This window comes from Arachis hypogaea, chromosome 5 (assembly GCF_003086295.3).
Source record: "Arachis hypogaea cultivar Tifrunner chromosome 5, arahy.Tifrunner.gnm2.J5K5, whole genome shotgun sequence".
In the NCBI taxonomy this organism is placed as follows: domain Eukaryota; kingdom Viridiplantae; phylum Streptophyta; class Magnoliopsida; order Fabales; family Fabaceae; genus Arachis; species Arachis hypogaea.
Window position 1 is genome coordinate 41,264,631 of NC_092040.1, and position 23,756 is coordinate 41,288,386.

A 23,756-nucleotide genomic window follows, 5' to 3' on the forward strand; every position below is an offset into this window, starting at 1 on the left:
CTTATTAAAGATAATCGAATTCTTATGATTTTATTAATCTTGTAGTTTTAAACTCATTTGATTTTTAATAACGAGAGGAGATTTGATTAATTAACTAAAGACTTATAAACAGTCAGGGTTTGGGAATAGGAAAGTGAGTTTAAGGTTTTTAATGAAATTGAACATAATAGTTAAGAGGAAGAAGGTTATTTTGAGGAATATGATGAAAATTGTGTGGTATTGATTTGGAGGTAAGTTTAGTGAGTTATTTGGAGATTATATTTAAAATTGAGATGTGATTTAGTCACAATTAGTTTTGGTCGAGGTCTGATGATGATTTCAAGGTTGAGGGAGGATAATGATTAAGTATGATTGAGGTATGATGATAATTCTGGTTAATTATAGTGTTGTGGGGTGATGAGTGTGATTCATGACAATGGTTATGTTATTGATGACAAGATTCGTGATGAATGAGACATGATTAAGAATGATGCGGATGTTGATGAATTATGATTGAACTATTCATATGGCCTATTTATTTGAATTATCTGAGATACGAGTTTTCCTGGGTAAAGAGCCATGGCTTGCCACCACGTGTTCCAGATTGAGACTCGATACTCTATTGACCCTGCGACGTAAGGGTGACCGGACACTTACAAATTCTCAGAAATGGTACCCCATTGAGCGATTTGATATATATATACATATATATATACATATATATATGTATGTATGTATGTATGTATGTATGTATGTATGTATGTATGAGAAAAAGCTATGCATAAACTCATGGGGATGCGCGTCGGGGGATAGTCTAATGGTTTAGCGAATCGGACTTGTCGGGTTGGCTTGATAACCGACAGATGAGACTCATCAGCCATAGGACAAGCATACATCATATGCATTTGTATGTTTTGATTGAGTGTGCATTGTTTTGGTTTGCCTAATTGCCTAGCCACATTTATCTACTATTTATTTTACTTGCTGTACCTGAATTCTACCTGTGATTTCTTTGTTTGTCTTGTATGTGTATGTTTATCTGAGAGCCTTTTTGGGTAGAGGCGTGATGAGGGTGGTTTATGGTATGAGGTAATGAAGGTTAGGGTAGAACGAACTAGGTGTTGTCTTATTATTTTAACTTATGTACTAGTTGGATAGGAAAGAGCAAAGTAAGTTGAGAGATAGAAAGTCTTCAGGCACGACTTTGATCTTTCTCATTTCTTTAAACTATTCACCTTACTGATTCGTAAACTAAAGGAATTCCTTTACGACTTTTCAAATTAATTTTTTATACAAAGTTTTTCCCAAAAGGTAATTTCATGGATAAACTGATTTTATAACGAAATTAATTGTATTTGCAAGTATTTCTTTGCTTTGATGGTATTTCCTTTCCTACTGAGAACCCACGAGGACGATGTTCTCACTCCCCTACAGGTTTTTTCTTTTTCAGGTTATGGACAACGAAGCTCGGAAGAGCTTATTTATTTCCATTTCTGTTTTAAACGATGTTTGTGTTGTATTAGTTACTTTTTCCCTCGCCTTTAATTTTATAAGTGTTATAAGAGGGTTAAGATTCTGATTATGTAATGTTTGTGAAATTAATAATATGTATATATATGTATTCTTTGTGAATATTATAATTTGTAATGTATGGATGTAAGCTTTGAAAAAATATGGTTTAAGTTTTAAACAGACTCCTATTTTAGTATTAAATATATTTAGAGTCATCGTAATATCCAAGCTATCAGAGTGACGCAGCCGGAAGCATGACGTTCTGATAATGATGGTGTTACATAAAGTGTCCTATTTGAATCTAAAAAACATTAATTTATTTTTGATGTAGTCCCATTGTGAGATCAAAGTTAAATAATTAACGGAATTTCTTACATAACAACAGTACAAGAACAATGTCGATTACTAAGAGAACAAGTACAAGCTCTAGAGGCACAAAATCAACCATAAATACATCAATACATTTATTTATCATTTTCTTTAATTTTATAGAAAATATTTCATTTAAAGAAAAATAATAAATAAGTAAACTTTTCAAAAATCAATCTAAACTAATTTTTTTCATCTTTTTAAAAAGATTTTTTTAACAAATAAAAATTATTTTATTTTTGAATAAACTTTTTTAAAAAAATTTCAAATATTAAAAATATCATTTAATTTTACTTTTTTTAATAAAATATATTTTTTAAAAACATATTCAAATAAATTTTAAATAAAATAAAAATACTTTATTAAAAAAAATATGTTTTTTCCACTAAAAAAAGTCCATCAAAACTAACGCTTATTCATCGACTTCATATGGAAGGACGACGAAAAACTTTAGTTCCCATTTTCTTTGAGAATAGTAGCGTAAGAACTCTTAAAGACCCATTGGGCAGAATACCTAACAGACGCCCAATTAATAGCGTCCATGAAAGTCTTTTATAAGTCATGAAAGCCCATATTCGGACACGACCAAATCCACCCCAAGTCAACCATTCTGTTACAACTTACAACCTTGAACTTGCCACTCTCTTTCTCCACAACCACCACCGTTATTCTCCCCATAATCCGATTCAATGGGCGGCAGCTGCAGCTCCACCGCCGCCACCAGCGCACCATCCTCCCAAGCTCACAATAACACTGCTGAAGCCAATCGACCCTCCAATGGCATCAACGTCCTCCATCCCCATTCCAACCCCACCCCACACAAACCCCCGCCCCCTTCCTCCTCATCCGCCCCCATCGGCCGGGTGTTGGGCCGCCCCATGGAGGACGTCCGCTCCTCCTACGTCTTCGGTAGGGAGCTGGGGCGGGGTCAATTCGGCGTGACTTACCTGGTGACTCACAAGACCACGCGCGAGCAGTTCGCGTGCAAGTCAATCGCCACGCGGAAGCTGGTGAACCGCGATGATATCGAGGACATCCGCCGGGAGGTGCAGATCATGCACCACCTCACCGGCCATCGCAACATCGTCGAGCTCAAGGCGGCCTACGAGGACCGCCACTCCGTCAACCTCATCATGGAGCTCTGCGCCGGCGGTGAGCTCTTCGACCGCATCATCGCCAAGGGACACTACTCGGAGCGCGCTGCCGCCAACCTCTGCCGCCAGATCGTGACGGTTGTCCACAACTGCCACTCCATGGGTGTGATGCACAGAGACCTCAAGCCCGAGAATTTCTTGTTCCTCAGTAAGGACGAGAATTCCCCTCTCAAAGCCACCGACTTTGGTCTCTCCGTCTTCTTCAAGCCAGGTTCGTAAGCTTAATCACGCTCTCTAATTAATTAATGCTTAGTAATCACATTTATTTAAAGTTAGATTAGTTAGTTAGCAAACAAGCACACAATGAGAATTCAGAAGAATTAAGATGATTTGTTTCGTTCAAAGTTGATCAAATAGGTTCTGTTCTGTTTGAGAACAGGAGATGTGTTTAAAGACCTTGTTGGGAGCGCCTACTATGTTGCTCCGGAGGTTTTGCGTAGAAGTTATGGGCCTGAAGCTGATATTTGGAGTGCCGGCATTATCTTGTACATTCTGCTCTCCGGTGTCCCACCCTTCTGGGCAGGTAAACCTCCTTCCTTGCTTTGCCTGTATTTTTCCTTTTGCCATTTGTAATTTGATTACATCATTAGTTTAACAATTAAGATGCTAATGCGTCTAGATTTTGTTTACTGGTAGGGGGTTTATTTGATTCTTGAGCTTCACTTCAGTTCAGATGCGGGTGCTTTGGTTCTGGAAGCTTGTTTTCTTGTTCATTACTAGATATTTTGTGTTGATTGGAGACTAGTTATGCTTTCTAATCTTTCTCGCGTGTTATTCTTGTCTTTTGTATGAAGAAAATGAACAGGGTATATTTGATGCTATTCTTCGTGGACGCATTGATTTCTCGTCGGATCCTTGGCCTTCCATATCGAGCAGTGCCAAAGATCTGGTCAAGAAGATGTTACGTGCTGACGCCAAGGAACGGCTTTCAGCAGTTGAAGTCCTTAGTAAGTTAATAAATTTCTATTATGTGAAAAGTGGTTTATATTTTATATGTAATTGTATTGCACTATTGTTTATGAAGACCAGCTTGCCATGTGTTATCTACTGCAATAAATCTCTAGTCTTATCTTTGAGATCAGATCTGTTGGAAGGATAACAAAATCAGTGAGACTGAAAAACTGGCATGAAATAGATTTAATCGTGAAAAATATCACTGACTCTGATTATACTTGCATGCTTTTAATTTTCTTTGATCTTATTTGAACCAAGTCAACCAACCCAGTCATAACAGAATGTTACTTGTTCTCCAGACCATCCTTGGATGAGAGAAGATGGAGCATCTGATAAGCCTCTTGATATTGCTGTTTTGAGCAGAATGAAACAATTCAGGGCAATGAACAAGCTAAAGAAAGTAGCTTTGAAGGTAAACCCATCTATGTTGTACTGATTATGATAATCATTATCAAGCTTTTGGAAACGTTGATAGCTAGAATTACTGTTAAATTCAAACTCAAGAGGGTTCGAAATTGTTTATTTAGTTAACAAATGCAAGTAACAAATAAACAGGGAAAATGAAAAATTATTTTCTCTTGACATAGGTTATTGCTGAAAGTCTTTCTGAAGAAGAAATCATTGGCTTGAAAGAGATGTTCAAAAGTATGGACACAGATAACAGTGGAACAGTAACTTTTGAAGAGTTGAAAGCTGGTCTCCCCAAACTCGGTACGAAGCTTTCTGAGTCTGAAGTAAGGCAGTTGATGGAAGCGGTAAGATATCTTTTGTTTCTATGAATAGTTGAGCTTTTATATGATTTATTCTCCCATTGGGTGATAAAGTTTTATGGTGACCAATATTCCACCCTATTTCTAGATTTAGACTCTATGTAGGATCTCATTACATAATGGAAAACTGTGTATCATCTTGCATTTTTTATACCCACTATTGCTTTGATCCAAATTTCAGAATTGAATTCTTCAGGCGCATAACTTAAGTTTGCTTATGAATATGAACTTTTTATTTATTTAAATTAATAACTTGCGCTAACTAATACAGCATAATTATCTTGTTCCCAGGCTGATGTAGATGGAAATGGAACCATTGATTATATTGAATTTATAACAGCTACCATGCACATGAATAGAATGGAAAGAGAAGATCACCTATATAAGGCCTTTGAATATTTTGACAAGGATAAAAGCGGGTAAACTCTTTTGTTCACAGTTCATGATTTTAGAGTGGTGGCATTGCTGTGGCTTTTCATTGTCATGCACGCATGAAATGCTTCTGTTTTTATAGGTACATCACAATGGAAGAGTTGGAATCTGCCCTTAAGAAGTATAATATGGGTGATGAGAAAACAATAAAGGAAATTATTGCCGAAGTTGACACAGACCATGTAATCTTCTCCTCTCTTGTTTATTTAATTAATATTTACCAGATGTATTAATTCTCGGATTTCTTGCAGGATGGAAGAATTAACTATGACGAGTTTGCAGCCATGATGAGGAAAGGCAACCCGGACTTGAATGTCAACAGACGTCGCAAATAACGAGATCAAGTTGAATTTGAAGTTCCCCTTTTCCTACTGATTCAGAAGCAGAGGAGGCTCAGGATGAAGGATGATCCAGCACTCTTTTATCACCTGTTAGTTTCATCTTTGGAGAGCCCTTCCTTTAACAATAACTTGTCTTTATTAGCCGAGATTGGTCATTTATATTATTTTTTGCGCGTCCAGTCAGACAATTTTCTATCCACTGTTTGTAGTCAAGAAATGATCAATATGTACAAATTTTTGAAACAGATTAGTCCCTTTTCCCCCCTGATAAGGCAGCCAGAAACCGAGAATTCCAAACATTGAATGTTCCTTATTTCATGATTTATGTTAAGCAATATATCATGGCATCTTCATTTCTCTTGCTGCACTAATTAGTAACAATAATTAACTTGAAATTAGTCTAGTAAATACCATGATTCCTTAACTAGTGTTTTTGGTTGAGTCTTGAATATGAAAAAAGATCTATTTGGAAGACCTCTACCCTTATCAAGTTGGATACTTGGATGTTTAATTAATAAAATTTATAAGAGGGTTGAAGATTAAGGAAACCTAAACAAGCAACAGGGATCAATTTTGACAGCATAATGCTAGTTTAAGTCTCGTTCAAGTAGTCCCATGGTGGATCTGCATGTGCATGAGTGTATAAATGCAGGCCACAGTAAAAGTAAATACAAGTAGGACTTGTGAGCTGTGAGCTGTGACTCTAGCTCTACAGACTACACTTCCTAGTTCCTACTTGTTCTAAGACAAACAAAAATGACGCCTGTATTCGCAATTTGTCCTCCCACTTGCCAATTGGGCCGCCATCCGTGTACCTTACTGATTGGAGGCTATTAGACTAATCATTACAAAACAAAAAAGACTAATCATTAATTTTATCGTATAATATTTTCTTTACATATCTTTTTAATCTTATTTTAAAAAAAATATATAATGAGATATCACATTTGATAAAATTAAAAAAAAAGTGAAATTAAAAAAAATTGTTTGAAACTCTAGTGGCAGTGTTTACATCAGCAATTCGTATAGACAATTGCGTGAAACATAATATTTCGAGGAACGGCAAAAAAATTTGGGCATACACCTTGTCCTTGTATAACATTCTTTTTGTTTTTTTCCTTTTCATAGATATAGTTGTATGATTTAATTCAATTCAATTACGTATTCTTTAAAAATGGTACAATATTTAGTTTTTTATTATAATAATTTAAAAAAAATTAAAATAAATGCATCTAAAAATTATAAATAGATTTATTGTCTTTTTAAAATTAAATACACATTCAAAATACAATCTAAAAAAAATTGAAATTTAATAAATTTTAAATTTCTATTTCAGATTTAATATATTTAATTATTAATATATTATAATTTAAATACATATCTAAATCAAATTATTCAAAATTCAAAATTTTGAGTTTAAAATTATAAAATAAACCTTAAACCATCAAATTATTAACTAAATTTATACAAAACACTAAAAAAAATAGAGAAAAATCACTTTGCCCATAATTAAATAATATTAAAGACTGAACAAAGATTAAATTTTGTTGTACAAAGTAGCAATTTTCGATTTAATTATCTATAAAAATTGTTCATTTTGCATTTTTTGCAGTCTCGGAATGGACGAAGAAATTTGGTCTTTGAAGAAATGAAACAAGTTGTAGTAATCATTAAGATAAGGAAAGGGTTGTTGAGTATAGTGGGCAGAGTTCTAAGTGAGCGAATAGGGTTGGACCGTTGGAATATTGCTGCCGCAGAGGCTGCATATGATGATCAAAGTCCAAGACTAACAGTCCATAATTTAGAGTCAAATGAAGATGGCTTCTCTTCGCTTTAAGTCGGTTGATATTGTTTTTAATATTCCTTCAGAACGTGCTACTATATTAACCCATACCAACGCCACAACAATAAAACTCACATGGTAACAAATAATCCATCAGAGCAGTGACACGTAACCGTAACCGTAACAAATTGCAGAGGTGAGTCACCTTCCGTCCTCTTAACACACACAAGTTGACGACTTGAACGGGTCACCATTAAAATCAGCAACTCAACTCCATTTCATAGAAACAAAAACATAAGAAGAATAAGAAGGGATCACCGTGGTCATGGAACAGAAGAGCTTGTTGATATCGGCGCTGAGTGTTGGGGTTGGAGTGGGAGTTGGGATAGGCTTAGCTTCTGGACAAAGCCTTGGTAGCACATGGGGTGCAACTTCTTCTTCTTCTTCAAACTCAAACGCCATCACTCCCATGAAATTGGAGCAGGAAATGCTTAAACTCGTGATTGATGGCGGAGACAGCAACATTACTTTTGATAACTTCCCTTATTATCTCAGGTTTTCCCTTCACACAACACACACCTTTCTCATACTTGCATGATCATGATGTTCCTTTTTACTAATTCAACCACTGTTGCTTTCACAGTGAGCAGACAAAGGTTTTGTTGATAAGTGCCGCTTATGTTCATTTAAAGCATGCTGATATTTCCAAATATACGCGCAATCTTGCTCCTGCAAGCCGAACTATTCTGCTTTCAGGGCCAGCAGGTTAGTTATATATTGGAATCTACAGTGGGATTGATATGCTATGTTGTTTCTACTGTCCCAGTTCAGGCTAACTTAAACTTTCTCCACTTTCATGGCTTCAAAGAACTTTACCAGCAGGTTTATGCCAAGGCTTTGGCTCACTACTTTAAGGCCAAGTTGCTTCTCTTGGATTTAACTGACTTTTCGTTGAAGGTCAGTTTTAAGATTGAATGTTTTGGGTGTCATTTTGCACACTCCTGATACTTATATACATAATAATGGTTGATCTATCCTCTCTGTAGATTCAGAGTAGATATGGTTCTTCTGCAAACAAGGAATCTGCTGTAAGATTTTTTTTTCCTACTTCCGCATTTTTTCTGGCCTAAAACTTGAGCTTCATGGTGTTCTGTTTTCTTTGTTTTGGATTGCAGTCCTTCAAAAGATCTACTTCAGAGTCCACTCTGGAGCGGTTATCTGACATGTTTGGATCATTTTCAATCTTTTCACAGAGGGAAGAGCCTAAGGGTATGAACTTTTCACCTAGGGGCTAGGGCGAAATCTATCTCCATAATAAATTGACCAATTGATCAACCCCTCTTATTAATTCGGATAGTTGCATTGTATATGTTTGTGCAACATTTTGTTAATTGCCCATTGAAAGCCATATCACTGATCAAGAGCTTTTCAGTTGCAGGCAAAATACAGAGGCAAAGCAGTGCAATGGACCTCCGATCAATGTAAAAAGACTTGATTTTTATCTACTGTTGACGAAAAGAAAAATAATTTACTTGCAAAATTAGTTTAATTATATCATTATGACTGAATCTTTCTGCTCTCAGGGGGACTGAAGGATCTTGTAATCCTCCTAAGATTCGTCGAAATGTGTCTGCCTCCGCAAATATTAGTAGCCTTGCCTTGCAAAGCAATTCTTCAAATTCAGGTTGCCTCAAGAAAACATCTAAAAACATCGATAGTTATTAGTTTATTTGACCTGCTTGTTGCTAAGTATCTGATTGAGATGTAAAAAACTGTTGGTGCTCTTTTATGATTTCTTATATCTTCCAATTTCCTCTTCAGCTCCTCTGAAGCGCACAACCAGCTGGTCTTTTGATGAGAAGCTTCTTATACTGACCCTTTACAAGGTAATGTTACTTTTGGTTGGATACAATTTCCAAATTAAACAAAGCTCGACTTCATATCCACCATTTCACTTGCAGGTTCTGCTTTTTGTGTCAAAAACCAATCCCATTGTGCTATATCTGCGAGATGTTGACAAGTTGCTACATAGATCAACAAGGATTTTTAACCTGTTCCAGAAAATGTTGAGTAAATTATCTGGACCAATTCTGATTCTTGGTTCACGAGTTTTGGATGCTGATAACGACTTCCAAGAGGTAGATGACAGACTTAGTTTGCTGTTCCCTTACAATCTGGTAATCAGACCCCCAGAAGATGAATCGCATCTCGTCAGCTGGAAGAGTCGGTTTGAAGAGGACATGAAGATGATACAGGTTCAGGATAACAAGAACCATATCATGGAAGTGCTTGCAGCCAATGATCTTGATTGTGATGACCTGGACTCTGTCTGTGTGGCGGACACAATGGTTCTCAGCAACTATATAGAAGAGATTGTTGTGTCTGCAATTTCATATCATTTAATGAATAACAAAGATCCTGAATACAGAAATGGGAAACTTGTTATTCCATGCAATAGGTGAGACTAGCAACCTTTATTGAATTGCATCCAGTGAATGTGTCTACATTTTACCTACTTGGTTGTGTGTGAAACAGTTTGTCCCGTGCATTGAGTATATTCGAGGAAGGGAAATTCAGTGAAAAAGATACGTTAAAATTAGAAGCTCAGGCAGTAAAATCTGAGGTTTGCACTGCTTGTCACGTTTGTGAATTAAGATTAATGCCTATGGCTATCAGGGATTAATATTAATATGATCTTTTCGTTCTTTTTGAATCATAGAAAAAGGAAGAACCTGCTATGAAACGAGAAGCAAAGTCTGAAAATCCTGTTCCTGTTAAGAAGGCTGAAGCAGAAATATCAACTTCAGTGGTAAAGGCTGAGGGTGAAAACTCAGCTCCAGCTCCCAAAGTTGTAAGCATCCTACTTTTGATTTAACTAACCCTATTTATGTTTTAAAAATATTGCAAACACTCCTGCAAATGGCTTATTCAAAAATGCAGCAATTTTCCAATGCCAAACAACATATCTTAAATCATATCCTATAGTAAATCCAAACATGTCACTTGCAGGAAGTTCCTCCTGATAATGAATTCGAGAAGCGAATAAGACCTGCGGTAATACCAGCAAATGAAATTGGTGTGACATTCTCAGATATTGGTGCCTTAGATGAGACCAAGGAATCCCTTCAAGAACTAGTAATGCTTCCTCTTCGAAGGCCGGATCTCTTCAAAGGAGGCCTTCTAAAGCCCTGTAGAGGAATATTGCTGTTTGGTCCTCCTGGCACTGGAAAGACAATGCTGGCAAAGGCCATCGCGAACGAGGCCGGGGCAAGTTTCATAAACGTGTCCATGTCTACCATCACTTCCAAATGGTTTGGTGAAGATGAGAAGAATGTTCGCGCTTTATTCACGCTGGCAGCCAAGGTCTCGCCAACAATCATATTTGTTGATGAGGTTGACAGCATGCTTGGGCAACGGAGCAGAGTTGGGGAGCATGAAGCCATGAGGAAAATCAAGAATGAGTTTATGACTCACTGGGATGGACTAATGACAAAACCGGGGGAGCGATCCTTGTTCTTGCTGCAACCAATAGGCCCTTTGACTTGGATGAAGCAATTATTAGGAGATTTGAAAGAAGGTAACACTGCTAGTTACATTACATGCCATTGTTATGGTGTATAACTCTTGATCATTTTGTACTTATTGTGATGCTAATCTTTGATGAACAGAATTATGGTAGGGCTACCATCTGTGGAGAATAGGGAAAAAATTTTGAAGACACTTCTGGCAAAAGAGAAGGTGGACGAGGATCTTGATTTGAAGGAACTTGCAACTATGACGGAAGGATACAGTGGCAGTGACTTGAAGGTAGATTAGTTTATGATTACGATGTAACTTTATCATGTTACTCTGCTTTAGTCTTTTGAGCTTCTGATGCCTAACACATTTTTCCCTTCACTTGCTATTTATTAAATTAAATCAGAACTTGTGCATAACTGCTGCTTATAGGCCTGTTAGAGAGTTGATTCAACAAGAGAGACTAAAGACTCTGGTAATGTGTAGTTTTTTAACTTTTTAGCGATCTTCTGTAATCTCAAATACGTATGAGTATCATGTTGACATTTTTATTGTCATATTTGGCAGGAGGAAAAGCAGAAAGGTAGCCAAGGAGATAGTCCGGATACAGAAGATGAAGTTAAGCAGAAAAGGGTTATTAAACCTAGGCCCTTGAATATGCAGGACTTGAAAGAGGCAAAGAATCAAGTAAGACTGTTTTATAATTTTATTAGATTTAATGAATTAACGTGGAGTAAAATATTTGTTTATTTTGAGTGTATGTAAGTAAATATGCAATGTATTAGCTATATATGTCTGACCAAGTAGTTGGAACGCAATGCAGGTAGCTGCAAGCTTTGCAAGTGAGGGAGCAGGAATGAATGAGTTGATGCAGTGGAACGAATTGTATGGGGAGGGCGGTTCAAGGAAGCAGCAACAACTATCCTACTTCCTCTAATACCGTCGAGGCAACAAATATTTATTTATTTGCATTGTTGTGTCAAAGTTGCTGTATGTATACCTACACAAGTGTGAAGCTACGATATTCATATCTGTTACCTAGATTATTTTTTTTTATTTGTATTTTTTTTATATAGTAGGAGTACATAGTATATAAGGGGTTATAACTCAAATATTTCACGTCGGGTTCACCATGTTACCTAGATTATTTTTTTTATTTGAAAAAGAATAAGTTGTTCTCATTTTGAAAAGAATGAAAAATCCCTTAAAAAATATTTGAGTTATAACCTCTTATATACTATGTACTCCTTATGTACTCCTACTATATAAAAAAAATACAAATAAAAAAAAATAATCTAGGTAACAATATCATATAAGCACTGCTTGTGTGTGAAGCAAAACAAAAGCTGTGTCCGGAAATAAAGAATGCAGAACTAAAATAAATATGATTTGTTTAAAGTAGTATGTTGAGTGAGGAACTAACTCAATTAAGATAACTGAAAGCGCACTCCATTTCCCTCAATTTGCGTGAACACCGAACCCACTCAGCACTGCTCTCAACAATATCTTCGCTATAAGCACCGCACCGTTGACCTTCCAATCAAACAATGCCAACCTCAAAACTCTTCTTTCAAAACCTCTCTCCGCCGCCACAATGCCCACGCCGGCGAGACTCGCCATCCTCACCATCTTCTTCCTTTCATTAACCTTCTCATCTCGGTCCTTTGACACCTGCAGCCAAACAAAAATTCGTGACCCTCAGAGCCTTCGGTGCGATCAGATCACGGTTGTGATGAACGGATTCTCGGAAGAGCGGATCCCTCTGCTCCAATCCCTAGCAACGGCGTACTCCCTGTCGACACTGGTCTCGTCAGTGCTCGTGCTCTGGGGCAACCCCTCCACACCGCTACGTGTCCTGCAGCAATTGGCCCGCAACCTCAGCTCCTCCTCTTCCGAGGCCAGCATCACCCTCCTCCCCCAACCGTCGAGCAGCCTCAACCTCCGGTTTCTCCCCCGCCAAAACCACATCAAAACGAAGGCCGTTTTGATCTGCGATGATGACGTAGAGGTCCACCCTCGAACCCTGGAGTTCGCGTTCCGCATCTGGTCTTCCAACCAAGACCGCATAGTGGGGCTCTTCGCCCGCTCCCACGACTTCGACCTGAACCGGAAGGAATGGGTGTACACGGTTCACCCGGACCGGTTCTCAATCATGCTCACCAAGTTCATGCTCCTCAAGAGCGAGTATCTCTACCGTTACACGTGCGGTGGCGGAGAGAAGATGGCCTCGATGAGGAGAATGGTTGATTCGGTGCGGAACTGCGAGGATATACTCATGAACATAGTGGTGTCGGAGGTAGCGAAGGTGGGGCCGGTGTTGGTCGGGGCGAGGAGAGTGAGGGATTACGGTGACGCCAGGAATGATGAAGGCGGGGAAGGATACGGTAGCGGTGGGTTGAGTGGTCGGAAAGGGGAGCATAGGAGGCGGAGAGGGTGGTGCATAACAGAGTTTCATAGGGTACTGGGAATGATGCCGTTGAGATACAATTATGGGAAGGTGGTTGATTCCGTTGGGGAACAGGCCCTCTGTAACAAGCGGGGCAAACTCGTCTTTTGCGATCACTCCTTCATGGATAATTAATTACATAAGTATTAGTTAGCAGTAAAAGTATGAGATGGTAATTGTAACACCATTGCTAATAGCAACTAGTTTACTTTTCACATTACTCAAATGCCATGTTCTGCGAGAGGAAAAGTATATATAACCAACAAAATTTTTAAATAATGTGTAAATAATGTGAATGAATAGAATTAAAAGAATAAATTTAATTAATAGTATTAAATTAGAGTGTAATGTATTTTTATTTGATTAATGGTTGTTTATATTATTCAAAAATTTTATTGTTCCTCTGGCACTTCCCTTAACGAAATATTAAGCGAATGTTTGGATTGAGATTGTCAAACTGTAGTTTAGATTTTATAGAATTGATTTTAAATGAGTTTATGTTAATATAATTTATGTTTGATAATTTTATATAAAATTAATTTTAATAAAATAAATATTATTTGAATAATATTAGTTAAAGTTATTTTTAAATAGATAATTATTAAAAAATCATAATATTAAATTATAATATTATTTTTGTAAGTATATTTAATTTTTTTATATATTTTTTTAATATATTTTTATATAGTATTTTTTTAATATTCTATTTTAATATGTTATAATTTTTTAGTATTATAATAAAAATTAATATTTATTTATTAAATTAAAAATAATATATAAAAATTGACAAATATATTTTTTATTTTTTTTGTTATTCTTATTTCTTATTTTTTTGGAGCATTATTTTTTATATTAGACTTAAATAAATATGTTTGTAATGTATTGCAATCTTATTTAGTTGAATGGATGTAGGTTCATCTTCTTCCTAGTAATTTTGCAGTATTATGTATTTTTTTTCTTTGTTTGATATGATCTTGTTTTTATTCTTGTTAAGAGAGTAAAACAAGAAAAATATGAGAAGATAAAACAAGAAGTAAAAGATAAATAAGAAAAAAAGAATGTCATGATGATAGAAAAAGATGAAAAAGAAGAAGAAGAAACAGAAGATGAGGAAAATAAAAAGTTTTAAATTATGCAGAATTTATCATAATAAATAATACCGAAATTTTGTACACGATAACACATAAATTTCTTAGTTTTAACATCGAAATTTTACTATAAAAATACAAAAATATCTTCTTCTTCTGTTGCTTTTATTTCTTCTTTTAAAAATATTACTTTTCATATTAGATTTGAATGAACATTTTGTAATGTATTAAAATCTTATTTAGTTGAATAAATATAGGTTTATCATCTTTCTTGTAATTTTACAACATTATATGTTTTTTCTTCTTCTTTGTTTAATTTTTTCTTATTTTTATATATTCTTGCTAAGAGAATAAAACAAGAAGGTAAAATAAGAATAAAAAGATGAATAAGAAAAAAAGATGTTGATGATGAAAAAAATGAAAAAAAAAATAAGAAGAAGAAGATGAGGAGAAAGAAGAGGAAGAGTTTTGAATTATGTAGAATTTATCAGAATAAATAACACCGAAATTTCTTAACAATAACACATAAATTTCTTAGTTTTTATACCGAAATTATTCAATTACAGAATCATAAACTACTAACGAACTACATTAACTAGATTCGAACCACCTCTAAGCCACTTGATTCAATTCAAATAAAACAATATCCAATTCACCCTGATTCAATTGATAGTCTGAACTTGAATCATTTATTGTCTTTGAAAACGAAATACATATTCAAAGCTGATTTTACTGTTTGATTTCAAAAAATTTGTTCCAAATCTTCAAATCAGATAAAGAAGCATTGATCTTAAATGAAGAGAATACAAAGAATAAAGAGAACAACACAGAAAAAGAAGAGAATGCAAAAAATAAAAAGAACACGGTGGAAGAAGAGAACGTGAAGAACAAAGAAAAACACAGAAAAAATTCGAAAAAAAGAACGGAATTCGAATGAAAAGACAGTTATATATATTTGTGCGTTAAGTTACAAATTTGTTAAAAATAGTGGCACGTAGAGGTGAATTAAGTTAAAATTACTTGATTGGATTTAGTTGGTTAAATAATTTGAATGTAAAAATTATTATTTATTTATTTATTTATTTATTTATTTATTTTTCATCAAAATTAGTAAAAAAAATGGGTTAGTTACAACTTTGAAATAACGTTTTGTCTTATTCGAAATCATTATTTACGATTTTTTTTTACGTTAAATACTCTATATCAATATATTACATGAAAATATCATAATATTAACCTAAATTGCATTTAACAGTACAATAGAAAATAAATTAACCGTAAAAAATAAAAATAAAAAAATTAACAGAGTAATGTGTGCAGCAAATTAAACATAACATATCAAAAGTATTAATAACGAGACTAACGACTACAAAAGAAAATTAAACGAGGTAATCGTTACACTCGTTTTTAATTTTTAAAATTACAAAAAATTGAAGAATCTGTTAAGAAGTCAATGGAGTATTTGTATAATGTATATAATAGACTATTTATTTGGTCTAATATGAATTAAAAAATGAATATTCAGAATAAAATATTACTAATTTTTCAAACATAATACACTCATATTATCCAGAATAACTATCCGAGTACTAAAAATAATAAACATATGATATCTTACTAAATCAAACATTCATAAACTCCTATTATATTATATGGTACAAATACTCCATTGACTCCCTATACTTTTCAAAATTATATAGTACCTAAAAGTTTGTATTGTTGATAAAACAAATCTCAACGATAAATAAATCCTCAAAAGATTTAAAAGGACGACAAAAAGAACTATATATATATATATATATATATATTCTAAAAAATAATTTTAGAGATCAAATTTTGATGCAAATTTTTGTAATCATGATTTAAAAATAAGTTTTTTATTTTTAAAATTTAATAATCTTTTGTCAAGTGAATTTCTTAAAAAAAATGATCACATTTTTTTGAAAAATAAAAAAAATTTAAAAGTTTAAATTTTTCTTCGAATTTTTTGTTCATTTTCAAAATATTTATTCAAATGTTGCCACAAAAATTTATATTTAATAGATAAGCCGTTTTTAAATATAAAATTTTATTTGTTAATTACAAAAAATATAATATTTTTTTTGTCGTATTTTCAAATTATTTAAAAATTATTTTGTCGATAACATTTTTTAGAGACTATTTTGTCAGCTGCTAAATTTTTTAAGTATCGAATTAGTAGTTAACCTTTATTTTTAATACGACGATAAAATAAATGTAATACACCAAAATGAGAATTTGAGCGTGTAATGCACATGTATAAAATTAATAATAACAGTTTTTACATAGATCGTTATACACAATTTAAATCAAATCGTGAATCACGATCTAAGTGAAGAGAGGGGGAAAGACAGAAATTGTCGGATTATTGATCAATAGTTGGGAATTGTTGAAGAAAATAGGAGTACCGATTTCTTCGTATTACTAATTTTAAAATAAATCGTTAGTCCCATTTTTATTGAACAAAATTTTGTCCTCCATCAAACCGTTACTCACTATTAAGTGTGTTTTTTTGTCAATAACTCATTGTTAGTGACAATTTATTTTAACATTAATCTCTTTTATATCAGTGTATTATACTAAATTTGCATAATATCATCGTATTATGCTCTTCATTTTACAATATCTAAAAAATAGCCTCAAAACGTGAGTCATGTTTTTTTATTTCAACTTAAATTGTTACTGATGATTTCTATCTTAAAAAATTTTAGAAGATCAATCCATTCAAATCGTTACTAACAATTTCTTTTAAAAAATTTAAATCTAAAAAAATTAAAATTATTTCTAGCGATTCTTCTTTCTTGCTGTATCTACGAAGTTCGGCTTTTTTATTTAAATAATTATGTAAAATACATTAATTTTTAAAATACGCACAAATAAAAAAAAAATAATCGATATGCAGGACTATTTCAGCTAAGGCGCCCACAAAATAGAATTGACCTCCATGTCAAGTAAGGTGTCTACAAAATAGAAGTCGGCATATTAGACCACGAAATAGCCATATGAAGAACTTATATTTAGTATTTTATTATGACTAAAAATTAAAAAAAAATAATAGTAAACTTTTTAAAAAAAATAAAAAGGTAATAACAATAAATACGAATAATAATAACATAAATATTTACAATTATTAAAACAATAATAACAAATATTTTTTCATAATTATTAAAATGATAATGATCAACTTTTTTTAAAAAATATATTTTAAATTAATAACAATTTCAATTTTTAATACATCCAAATACTAAAGTTATCAAATAAACATGCAGAAATGTAAAATTGGTCCAATTGATTAATTTTTTTTTAACATTAATTTCATTCATTTTTTAATCACAATAGTAATTTTTGGATAATTTATGTTAATAACTTAATTGAGAACTAAAATTATACAGATGTGTGGAATAAAAATTAGTTACACATTTATCTTAAATATTTATATATATAGGATAGACATAGTAAAAATTTCTTTTTGTATATTTATTTAGAAAAGTAATTATATGTATTATTTTTATTTGTATAATTTTTATTTTAGTATTATTTTTATTTGTATATAAAAAATTATTTGTTTTTACTTGATTCGATTATATATCTGTTTAAAATATGAATTTAATCAATTTTTAATTAAAATATCTGTATAATTTTAATTTTTAATTAATTTGTTAACGTATATTATTATCATTTTTTTTAAACCAACAATCTCTCTCCAGTTTCACTCAGAGTCACACTACTAGTAACTAAATTTTTCTTTAGCTGTGTTTGGTTTCCTCCTCTTTTTTTTATATTATTTCACTCTTGAAACCTCCAACCTTAGTCACCAGCAACAACCAAAGCATGTTCGTACGTAAACTACCAATTCGTGGGCGCTTTCAATGGGTTGCGCGGCCATTTTGCTGGTGCCGACACAGGGATGCCCTATTTCGCGGTTGCCTTCAGTGAGTTGCTTCAATTCACGTGCGCCAATCACTTCTTTCAACATGCTGACTTCTATTTCGTGGGCGCTTCACCTGACATGGAGGTCGATTCCATTTTGTGGACGCTTCAGCAGAAATGGCTCTGCGTATTTCGATCATTTTTTTCATCTGTGCGTATTTTGAAAATTAATGTATTTTACATAATTATTTAAATAAAAAAGCCCACGAAGTTCACCAATAATTTTCAATATGTTGATATCAGTGATGCTACATATAAAAATGTTTTCGTAACCAAATCCAACCAAGTTAATATAAGTCTAACGGAAAATTAAAAATGCGCGCATACGTCATTACTTCTCCTTTTTCTGTGCTTCTACAGCATAGACATATTTGTTGGAGAGTACAAAAATTTTTGTACATAACACAAAATTTTTTTACAAAACATAAACTTATCGATATAATATAAAAAAAATTGATACAAATATATTTTATTAGTTGAGTGAGTCAATGTTTTAAGTATGTGGTCCTCCAAAATATTTTATGATGCATACCAAAATTTTTGTGCTATGCATCAAGATTTATGTATTTTTTCATCAAAATTTATGTGCTATGTCTATTTTGTTAGTTGGTTTTCAGTATGTGGTCTTTCAAAATTTTCTGACTTGGACACCAAAATTTTTGTACTTGAACTGAATTTTTTGTAATGTGCATATTTTGTTTGTTGGGTGTCAATATTATGGATATGTGGTCTTCCAAAAATTTGTGTCGTATACTAAAATTTATATATTGTGCATCAAAATTTATGTGTTATGCAGATTTTTTATAAATCTTGATTCGTTCGATATCTATAATCTGAGAATGAAATATACCCCTCTTTTGCAAGTACCAATTTTTTATATATACCCAAAACTTTATTTTTGAACAATTTAAAGGAAAGAAAAAACGAAATGTAAATTGAAATAAAGATCATTTAATTAAGAAAGAAAATATAGAAAAGTATATGCTTGAAATAAAGGAAAGTAAATAATTGTCTTCAACTAAGTTGAAGGATTTTAAAATTAAACCGACAATTCAGAACTTAAAAGAAAAAAGAAAAGAACTTTGGAAAGAAAAGGTAAATTGTAGAAAGAAAAATTACAAGAAATTTAAAAGAGAAATAAAAAGACATGAATGAAAAGATATGAAAAGAATCCTATAGAAAATGAACTCGTAGCAAAGTTAGAAATTTGTTGGGATGTGAGTGTGCAAGAATACTTTTTGAAGATAAATTCTAACTCCCTACTTCTTTTGAGCCTTGTTAATTTATAAACCGATTCAACTAATATTGCGCTACCAAATGTCACTTTTAAAGCGTATGAAAAATAATTGTTCCCGCCAAAGGCAAAATCAAATAACCGTCCCTATTCATTGTGTCATCAATCTTAACATGTTTGTTAACTTCGTTCTTCGACAAGTTACAATAAATCGAAACTTTCTATTGATATCTTCTTTTTGAATTTACATCCTTTAAACTTCGACCAACAACACTTCGATTTACAAATTTTTTGACTTAATTTTTTTGATAACAACATCAAAATTTTTATATTCTAGTTTTCTGAACATATAAGGAAAAGAAGAAGATGAAGATAACAAAAATGAAGATAATAATAACGGAGGATGAGAAAGAAAAAAAAGAAAAAGAAATTAAACAATAAAAAAAAGAAAACAATGGTGATAATAATGATAACCACAACAATAATAATAACGATGACGATAATAATATTAAAGAAAGAAATAACACACAAAAAAAAAGAAAAAAAAGAGAAGGATGAAGTAGCATATAGAAAAAAAGAAAGAAAGAAGAAAAAGATGAAATAACAAAAAAAGAAGTAAAAGCATATGCATACTTATAGAAAAAAGAATTCAATAATTTAGTTAAAAATTTGGTTTAAAAATTATTTAGATGTTAAATTTTGTAATATATTTCAAATATCAATATTCAACCAAAATATCATCCTTCTTTTCATATTAAAAATAATCTTTGTCGTATTATTTCAATATTAAAAAAATTTCGCCACTAAAAAGATGGAAAGGAAACAACAACGACTACGAGTCAAAGAACTTTATATCCAAAAAGAAACTTAGTGGACCAAAGGATGCCGAAGATTGTGATTACCACCATCATTTTCTTATGAGTTGAGCATGATTAATCATCATTCTTCAAACAAAACAATGAAAGTCATCGGAGTGTGTGCTCGGCTATTGTAAAAGTTATGTAAGTTAAACAATAAAAAATGTTATCTGAATAACTTTGTTTTTATTTTTTCTCATTTCTCTATTGTATTGCCGTAATTGGCTTTAACTTGCGTAACCTTACTTTTCGTTCATTGTGATTTATGAATAAGTATCTAAAGAGAGAAACGAGGCAAGCATTATTTTTAAGAAAAATATTATCCCAACAAATTACTTTTGTAATCAAGCTTAAATGAATATATATTTTCTTTCTTCTTTAATTAAAATTTTTAGTTATCATCAATACTTAAAATTATTATATCAATTTGATTAGATTTTGAAATAATGTAGTAATATAATATCATCGTATTTTAACGTATAAAGAAAAATTACATTTCGCAATTTTATTTGTTGAATTATTTAAACAAACCAAATCACTGTACAAATAATTATTAGAGAAAATTGTTATAAGCAGCATTTTGTCAATCATGCTAATATGGAATTGTCTACCATGGGAAAACTTAGAACTGGTTCTTAAAGGGCTTGGAAAGTACATTCCAATTTAGTGACCTTCATTGCACCGTATAAAAAGGTGTAAATTTGTAAAGTTTGGCCTTCAAATTGTTCTAATCACAAAAGGACTGGTTGGGCAGTGTTAGTAATATCGTTTTGATTACTTTTTTGAAAAGATTAAAGAATATTTTTTAATATTATGAAAAAATAGTATCTTGGTATTAGTATTAAAAGACAAAAACATCCTTTTATCTTTAAGTTGTTTAATTGTATTATAAATTAAAATTAATCTTTTTATAAATTAAAATTGATTTTTTATAAAATATTAAAACTCTACGAAGTTCATTTTAAAAAATTAAAATATTTTTTAACATTAAATTTAAAAATATCAAAATATCCTTTATGTAATAATTTTTGTTACGGTGGGTAACCGGAGATTAATGGGCTGGATGGCGTTGGTTGACCCAAACGTACGAAGGAGGAGGCTTCAAGTGGATCTACAACTCGGGAACCTCCGTCCGACTTGTGTGTGTGAAAGAATGGGGGTGGTACCTGCAAAGACACTCCGATGCCTAAGTCAGCAAAGGATTAAGCAGGTTTTTGAATGTATTGGAACTTAGAGATACCTGAGGGGTGTCAGTGTATTTATAGTGGTGAACCAATAACCACCATTGGAGTAGTGCCACCTTTTTAGGGTGTTAACCGTCCCATTATCTTAGGGAGGTTAGGATATGGCTCTTGGAAGTGGTTAGAGAGATTCTAGGGGCAGTTACTCATTTGAATGAGTGTTTATCTGCCAGCTAACCCTCGTACCCGACTTCTTTAGAGCAAGTCGTAGTGAGAACCGACTTCATAGGACAAAGGTTGGTATTGGGTGAGACTTAATCCGTGGGATTAGGCCTTTTATTTGGACCTGGGCCTTTACTGTTGGGCCAGTGTATGAACAGTGCCCCTACTCGAGCCCAATTTTCTTTTCAAGATTTGGGTTCGAGTACTCTACTCGGGGTCGTAGCCGACTTGTAGGAGGACCGACGTGATGGTCTGAAACCGACGTGACTTTTCGTAGCCTTTTGGTTCTGACAGTTACGTCTAATCAAGCGTCGTGTCCGTTAGGGATGTGCGTAGGGATTGATGGTCTTGGTAACGGTGTATTCTCATTAATGACTGCCCCGTTTTTACCATTGTGCCCTTAACATACTTATAAATACTTTCCCTCTCTTCATTGTTTCGTTTTTGCGATTTTTCAAATTTTTTCTTCATTCGTTCGTGTTGCATTCTTGTGTTTTCGAAGGCTTTTTCTTCCTCCAACCCTCATTTTCAGATAAAGGTTAGCTCTTTCTGTAACATGCTTTTCTATTTGCATGCCTTTATTTTGTAGATAGGTTGGTTTGTAGACTTTAGTTCCGTATTCTCTCCCTTTAGAGACCGTATTTTTTATTTTTCTTTTCTTTTTCCCTTGTAGGTTTTTGTTACCTTTTAAAGAAAAAGAAATGGCTTCCGTAAATGTTATTTCTCAGTGGGTTGATGCCACGGTCCTAGGGGAGGAACCCTTGGTCGATACTGAGTTTATCACCCACCTTCGTACTCGCCACATAATTTGTACTTCTGAGGAGGACAAGCCGAAGTACGAGTTGGTAGTCCCGGGTCCAGAAGACCGGGTTTGCTTTGGGAGGGCCAATGAGGCGGCCCCTCATTTTTTCTTTATGTATGAGTGTATGATCACCCGTTTGGGTGTTTTTCTTCCTTTTTCAGACTTTGAGATGTCTGTTTTGCATCACTGCCGAGTTGTCCCTACCCAGCTTCACCCCAACTCTTGGGGTTTTTTGAAAATTTATCAATTTATTAGCCAGGCTTTGGAGTTCCCGACCTCTCTAAGGATTTTTTTTCTATCTCTTTCATATGACCAAACCCTTCAGTGGGCTAAACAATAAGCAACAGTGGGTGTCTTTCCGAGCCATACAGGGTCGGAGAGTTTTCACCCTTTTTGACGAATCCTTCCATGACTTTAAAAATTATTTTTTCAAAGTGCAAGCTGTAGAGGGTCACCACCCCTTTTTTCTGGATGATAATTCTTCTCCTCGCTTTCCTCTATACTGGCTGGAGGCCTCCCCTTGCGAGAAATATGGTCTTGACGACCTGGATAAAGTAGAAGCGGCCATTGTGGGGTTCCTCCGAGAAGTGTGGGGGAGGGCCCCATATTTGGACACTAAAAAATTTCTCCAGGGGTCTCCGACCTTTGTCCGGGCACAGCTAGGTAGCTTTTACTTGTTTGTTAGATTTTCGACTTGTCTGACTGATCTTTCCGACTTGTCTAATCTATTAGCTATTGTTTCTTTTCAGAGATGGTGAAGACAAATGCTCAGGAGTCTTGCCAGAGAGTCCAGGAGGCCAAAGCAAGGTCTCGCGCCAGGACTGGTGGCGTCAAGGCGGTTATCTCTCCTCCTCCTCCTCCTCGGAACATTGGGACTCCTTCCCAGCCCATCGTGATTTCTTCTTCGGCTTCCTCTCAGCTGCCCCCCTCCGCTCGACCTTCTCCTGAGCCAGAGAAGAAGAAGCGCAAGACCTTAGAGTCTGGCTCTTCTGGTGAGGTTAAGGCGGATGCTCTTGCATTCGTCCGAAAGAACATCTACCCCCATGCTCATATAAGCATGGATGATGTTTCTGTTCAGCACTACCTTACCACTCTGGTTGAGGAGAGTCTCAAGGCGGCGGGGGTTTGCAGCAAACTCTTGGATATTTTTGAGAAGACTCCTCTCAGC

The 23,756-nt window shown here is 33.7% G+C and overlaps 2 protein-coding genes and 1 pseudogene across 2 annotated transcripts; all 3 read left to right on the plus strand.

Annotated features, from left to right (window-relative positions):
• Positions 1-2,281: 2,281 nt before the first annotated feature.
• LOC112801442 (calcium-dependent protein kinase 1) lies at positions 2,282-5,868 on the plus strand. The gene is made up of 8 exons (XM_025844162.2): positions 2,282-3,225; positions 3,394-3,537; positions 3,809-3,961; positions 4,268-4,380; positions 4,556-4,723; positions 5,030-5,157; positions 5,253-5,352; positions 5,422-5,868. Exons 1-8 carry the CDS (start codon positions 2,550-2,552, stop codon positions 5,503-5,505), a joined length of 1,566 nt encoding a protein of 521 aa, XP_025699947.1. The 5' UTR covers positions 2,282-2,549; the 3' UTR covers positions 5,506-5,868.
• Positions 5,869-7,122: 1,254 nt separating this feature from the next.
• Positions 7,123-12,211, plus strand: LOC112801441 (uncharacterized; annotated as a pseudogene).
• On the plus strand, positions 12,203-13,593 carry LOC112801443 (glycosyltransferase family protein 64 C3). Its single transcript, XM_025844163.3, has one exon. It carries the CDS (start codon positions 12,405-12,407, stop codon positions 13,389-13,391), a length of 987 nt encoding a protein of 328 aa, XP_025699948.1. The 5' UTR covers positions 12,203-12,404; the 3' UTR covers positions 13,392-13,593.
• Positions 13,594-23,756: the final 10,163 nt, after the last annotated feature.

Coding starts and splice junctions, on each gene's coding strand:
- LOC112801442 (XM_025844162.2), top strand. CDS start 2,550: ATGGGCGGCAGCTGCAGCTCCACCGCCGCCACCAGCGCACCATCCTCC. Junction 3,962..4,267: donor TTCAGCAGTTGAAGTCCTTA/GTAAGTTAATAA, acceptor CTTGTTCTCCAG/ACCATCCTTGGATGAGAGAA. Junction 5,158..5,252: donor TTTGACAAGGATAAAAGCGG/GTAAACTCTTTT, acceptor CTGTTTTTATAG/GTACATCACAATGGAAGAGT.
- LOC112801443 (XM_025844163.3), top strand. CDS start 12,405: ATGCCCACGCCGGCGAGACTCGCCATCCTCACCATCTTCTTCCTTTCA.